This window comes from Watersipora subatra, chromosome 5 (genome assembly GCF_963576615.1).
Source record: "Watersipora subatra chromosome 5, tzWatSuba1.1, whole genome shotgun sequence".
NCBI lineage: Eukaryota > Metazoa > Bryozoa > Gymnolaemata > Cheilostomatida > Watersiporidae > Watersipora > Watersipora subatra.
In genome coordinates this window covers 46,699,772-46,706,242 of record NC_088712.1, presented here as the reverse complement: position 1 = coordinate 46,706,242, position 6,471 = coordinate 46,699,772, and the positions used below count along the sequence as shown (strand labels likewise).

Below are 6,471 nucleotides of genomic sequence, written 5' to 3'. Positions count from 1 at the left end.
CGACACCCATGAATAGCAATATTTTATGAAGCAATTTAATACTGTTTATATTATTTTTTCAGTGCAACGGTTTCAAGATTACTAGATCAGAATTTCAAAGAGTTACTTTCAAGATTACAGGAGTTTTATACTATACCCTAGGACACTTATATTTCGCTAGTATTTAGTTTCGTGAGTAGCTAGCAGACTAAAATTTCGGAGCAACTTAATTTCGCAGCTCTTATGAGTGCGAAAATATAGTGATGTGAAAATAAATGCAGTGGAACAAACATAATTAGATTCCTCAGGTTCAGTTCACCGATAAAAAAAATTTCAATTTGCGACTAGGTTGTAATTTTGAACCGCAGGTAGAATGGTGTGGGCAAGGTCGATAATGCAATTTGATCGCTTGCTGCCATTTGTTTCTTGGACTATCAACAGGCCCGTTTTCACTGGGGCAGCTAGCTGGCCGGCTGAGCCGCCCCAACTTTTTGGGAATTTTTTACGGTAAGTGCAGTCCAACTCGGATAGCTCACCCTCGGATAAAATGTAATATTCTATCTCAAACACAAAGTCAACTCAAACGGATTTGTTTGGTCAATTCCAACGCAATGATAAATTCCTTCAGATAACTCGACCTCAACATCATTTATTCGAATCGAAAAGTTATTTGCCCAACGGCCATGGACGCGGTTTTTATCGCTGCGGAATATCACTTCATTCCAAGCCATAGAGACAAACCTCAACTTCTAGTAGTTCTTAGGCAGCATTATTATCATCATCAGAGGCAAAATATTTTTGTTACTGACTTTTATAAAGGTTTGCAGAAGATTAAGTTTTATCAAACACCCGCTTGGCCATGTCCCATCAAAAACGTAAAAGCCTCCGAATGAACTTAAAATAAAATCCGCAAAATTGATCTTTGTTAAAACGCTCAAAAGAAAAAGATGTCTTTTTCTGAGCATTTTAACTGTGGTCATGTTTTGCCTATTTTAATTTAAAAACGTCTCGTCAGTCACATCACTTAAAACAAAACAAATCTCAAAAAATTACAAGTTATTGAAGAGGTGTCAGTGGTGAATCCAAACCTTTCCAGAGCCATGCTGCTTGTGTAGTACTGCGAGTGTCAGTGCATGTGTCTTAATTTCTTTCAACACACGGTGCTCACTGCATTGATTGATGTCCCCAGCAAACGATAATCTACTAATTAGTGTGCATTGACATCAAATTCCTATCATTATAAATCATTCTTAATGGGAAAATAATCATAATTAATTGCAAAATAATAACGTAATAAATTTTGATAGTCAAATTATTTTGTTGGTTTATATTTTAACGATGCTATAGTGGTCGTTAAAACGTTAAAATAAATGTCGTTATAAAATTCCATTCTACAGTATCAATGAACAAAGCTACTTAGTTTCGCTTTTTCGCTCGTTTGTTATGATAGTTTAGTTTCGCACATGAACTTTCGCGAGATGATGACACCGCAAAAACGCGAAAGTTAGATGCCGTGAATACATAAGTGTCCTAGGGTAGCAGATGAACACACATGTACTGAATCTCATATTCAGTATATGTAAACATACATGTTCTGTATCCCATATTCAGTACGTGTAACCATACATGTGTTGATCCTCATATTTAGTACATGAAATTTGATATGAAAGCCGATATTTTGTCGGAATGTCAGCATATTTTGTGTTGCAAAACTTGAGTTGTCTGTTCTCTTATTTGTAAAGAGGGGACAACTCCTGTTTTTCAACCAATTTTAACCAATAATTATGTTCTCATATCGTTCATGTTTAAACTTAACACTATATATTGAAAGAAGACAACTCCAATGTTCGATATTCGATATATTTAGAGATCAAATAATCAAATGTACATGCAAAGATATCATGCAGCACTAGTAGTAGGTAATGTAATGTTTATAAGCAGTTTTTATAACCCTTGCAATGCAGGGCATTCAACTAGTATACAATACTAAAACAATACTCGTTTATGATTTTATGAAGTGTGAAGCAAGAAAATGTCACAAAGGAAGTCTGACATCACAAATTTTAATCTGTGTTGCAGTTTATGTGTATAATCAATTTCATATTTGACTCCCTTGTGTGTGGTGGGAGTAATCCACCAAGTTTGCTGCTTGCTTGGCTTACTGCAAGCAGAGGCTGTGCGTGTTTTCAAAAATATTGTTCAACAAACATTCGCTCTGTGATCTTTCTTAAGTATGTCTAAGTTCAGTGGTAAAGGAACATCAATGCCTGCCGAGATGCCAGTTGCAGAGAATAATTTAAGGTTGGATGCCAGTGGTCTTTTTTGGAGTTTAACTCCAGCCTGCTGTTTGCAGGTTGAGCGTTTTAGACCAAACGGCCATAGCTGCTTTCAAAGTTCAGCATTTGATGTAGAGTTACACTCAAATTTTCTTTCATGTATTTTTATTTCTGTGTTTCATCTAAACATATGTAGAAAATATTTGAGAAAAATTGATTTTTTGTATTTCGGGAGCCGCTAAAACGTTTTATAATATTTCAAAAGTTTCCAAAACCATATTATTTATGGTAGATGCATTTAGTATAAACTAGCATCGAGATAATGATTTATTTTTGTTGCAAAAAACTCTTTCTGGCTAAATGCAAATCTACATCATATTCTATCCTATCTCATTTTAACAAATTATATTTCCAAATCTCTGCATCTTCTTACATTATCTAAAAAAATGTTACTTCACATCAATTATAGGTTTCAAAGGCTGGCTTGTGTTTTCATTTTTACATGATAATTAGACCTATAGGTTTGCAGCTCACTTCAACTTAGTAGTATGAGCAAATTTCACACAAGCTCTAACAACTATTTTGAAATTATTACCGCCATAAGTCATTTAACAAAACCCCACCTAATATCCATTATCTTAACAAAAAAGGGAATGTATAATTTAAAGATTACAAGCAGTAAGCTTATAATTCTTGAAATTTCTTTCATTTCATATCATATAGCTTTCAGGTATGCGTTTAAGAGAGTAAGTTTCCTGTTTTCAAAAACCATACAGATTATTGAAACCAAATACTTTTGGTAGCCTGGTGGAGGGCACGGATCATATGCGTGTGGCATTTAGACAAAATTGACCAAACAATGTGAAAAGTATTATGTTTGCACAAGCTAACAGGCACATCCAATAGCCAAGTAGAATTTATTAATTAACAAGAATAACCCAAACAATTTAAACTGTATTTATTTTATTTATTGCTTATCCCAGCTAATTTTAATATTATGAACTACAAAAATATAATAAAACTAAACTATTGTTTACATAGAGATTAAAAACAACCATGCTCCAAATATTTAACATATGTAAGTCTGTGCAATGCTAGCCTGTGATATCATACAGCGATGTTCATGTGTAAATGCTATAAAGCTAATGAGAACAGTTCCTATTAAATTTTAACAAAACTCGGAGCATGAACTAACTGTCCATTTTCAAAGCATCTATACATAGAAAAAACAAGCTCCATTAATCATATTGCTTATGTTTTTATAAAGTTTCTTTCAGAGTGCCAAAATGAACATCAGTTACAAAAAAATAATTTGTTTTCCATGTAAAATAAAAATTTTAATTCCTCATTTTTAACAACCAAAACTAAAAAAAATCTTGCTCAATTTCTTTACATATAATTGCTAAATATTAAAAAACAAATAACTACAATAACATTAAAAAAGTGACACTGTATTTACAAATTAACAAGTAACATGATTAAAACCTGGCGGTATGGTGTTACGGGGAGTTGTCTTCTAATGAGAAAGTTTAGACAACTCCATCAATTAAGACAACAAGGTTTCTGCTTGGAGGCTTCACTGAGAGGCTTTTTGCCATTCTTATGCAAGAAATTCATGTTGTTATTACTGAGCTGATAGTCTACAGTTGTTTCCATTCTTATCATCACCATCTCAAGGAGCTTTTCAACAGCCATGTGAGTGTTGAGGCCTGTGGCGGCACTAGTCTCAAAGTATGGCATGCTGCAAAATACAATAATAATAATAACAATAATTATTATTATTAACATTGAAGTATAATTATTATACACCAATGTTACTTTTAACAATACAATTTTTTTTAATTTATGTGTATAAGTCTCAGAGTTTGTTTTTTGTCTGTTGCTCTGACATTCGTGTGGCCAGTTATAGACAAAAGAGTTTGAGGAACAAAAAATCGGGTTCGCACTGGATTTAAACCTTAAACTTCTAGGTCTGCAGACAGGTGTACTAAACTACTAGACTACAAATCAACAGTTACGGGCTGTCGTGAGAATACTTGTTTATATACTTATGCACCTGTCAATCTTTAATGCTGATTAGTTAAAATACTTGTGCTCCTGCTATATGTACATGTAGCTAAAGATCATGATGCACCCTTTTTTCTAATGCTAGCTTAAGTTATAACAATGGTTTTAATTATAGTTCTAGCTTAAGTTAGTCAAGTCCATTGGGTAAAGAAACATTGTGTCCAGAAAGAAACACAGAGTCCATTGGGTTTCTTTACCCAATTAGAAAGGGATTTTATGCAAAAAAACTAATTAAAATGGCCAGGCATTCATCTAGTTTTTATTATAATAATAGCCGCCTGTTCATTCGTCAAGAGCCACGCTAAAAACTTTAAAAAAAGAGTGCACTGTACATAGAGAGAACCTGAACGTTCTGATTCCTAGACAAGCACTCCATCAATTGCATCACTCAATCATCTTATTGCACCATGGAATAACTAAGCATATAGTTATTACACATGACGATCTCTCTTGGCACATGAGACTATCAGTGTACTAGTAATAATAATAATTCAATGTCACTTTTAATGATCCAATTTTTTAAGTTTAATATCAATATTTGCTACTATCTAATTTTACTTTTAATACTCCATTTTTTAACTTTAACTGAAATTTAAATGGTTGAAAATTATGATTTGGTTAAACAGTTAAAAAAATTAAATTAAAAGAGTTGTGTGCACAAATATTTGAGATTTTTTGTACACACCTGGAACTTTAACCCCAGTACAAAAACTATTATCTTCCGGCCCGATGCTCAGTATATATAAGTTTAGTACAGTTAGGCATAATTTTGATGAGCTAATATGTCATGGACCATTTTTTAGCATCTTAAAAAGCGGAAATCACCCTTGTCTTAGCGTGTAACACTAAACTATGAGTTGTTTCCTCTTTCATTTAAAGCTGTACTTCAAATTGAGCACACAAGGTTTTGTATTGGTGTGTATCAATCACATACTGTTGTTCTTCTAAAGCTATATACCTAGGACATTTATATTTCGTTAGTATTTAGTTTCGTGAGTAGCATACAGAGTAAAATTTCGATGCAACTTAATTTCGCAGCTCGGATGAGTGTGAAAATATAGTGATGTGAAAATAAATGCAGTGAAACAAACATAATTAGGTTCCTCAGGTTCAGTTCACCAGTAAGAAAAATTTTCAATTTGGGACTAGTTTGTAATTGTAAACCGCATGTAGAATTATTTGGCTGAGATCGATAGTGCAATTTGATCGCTTGCTATCAAATTATTGATTAAATTATTATTGAAACTATTGAAATTATTATTATTAAATTATTATTGCTATCGATCCCTCTTAAGGTTTAGGCTCTATCAGTGACTTCTATGCAGCTGTTTTACCCCTTTTCTTGCCACCTGTTTGTGTCTTGTTCCCTCAACATTATGTTGTGCTTAGCTATATCTCTGTATTTTAGTCAGAGTCAGCCCTAGTTCCTAATTCTTTCATAGAGTTGTGAATATAATACCCTACAGGATGAAAATATTTTATGAATTTAAAAGTTCGCGAGTTCGCGCACAGTCAAATCCGCGAATTATTAAAATCCGCGACTAATTAGTTTTATTTTTAACACAAGAGAGAATAACTACTACTTCGAATTAAAAACTAGCCTCTAGACAAAGTTAGTAAACGTAGCTGAGTTCCAAACTCTTTTTAAATCTTTGCCAGCGCTTTGAATTAAGCCCGTTGCTAATGCATTACACTTCTTTACAAAATTTTTCAAGGTTGTAACAAGTTATTTGGAATTCGGCACAGCATCATCATCGAAAAAAATCTCCTGCGGTTCTTTATGTTGAAAAAACTCATAACTTACCACATTGTTAGTTCACCAAAAGCCTCCAAATCGATGAACATTCATTAAAACCTCTGCAATCTGCCAAAAATTTATAGCTTAGCATGCTCGACATAAAATTCTTAGCTAAATAGAAACCTAAGCACGTGGTATACGCACGTGAAGGTTTTACTCCATTGCTAGCCACTTTCACGGATTAATTTATTCGTGAATGTCTTCATCCGCGAATAATTTGGTCCGCGAATATGCTTGGAAAGACAGTTTTTGCAAAATTCATATCTGCGAATAATTTCATTTTGTAGGTTAATTGTTTTAGCAATTGCCCATGATTCATCCTGTGCACTTTTTACAACCATCTTAAGCCTT

At 33.3% G+C, this 6,471-nt stretch overlaps 1 protein-coding gene across 2 annotated transcripts in view; it reads right to left on the bottom strand.

Moving 5' to 3' along the window:
* Window positions 1–3,153: 3,153 nt before the first annotated feature.
* LOC137396152 (ras-related protein Rab-27A-like) overlaps window positions 3,154–6,471 on the bottom strand; it is a 51,942-nt gene continuing 48,624 nt past the window's right edge. For both annotated transcript variants that reach the window (XM_068082305.1, XM_068082304.1), the window contains one exon: window positions 3,154–3,996. In XM_068082305.1, coding sequence (XP_067938406.1) covers window positions 3,798–3,996 — 199 coding nt within the window. In that variant the 3' untranslated portion in view covers window positions 3,154–3,797. The remainder of the gene's footprint in view (window positions 3,997–6,471) is intronic.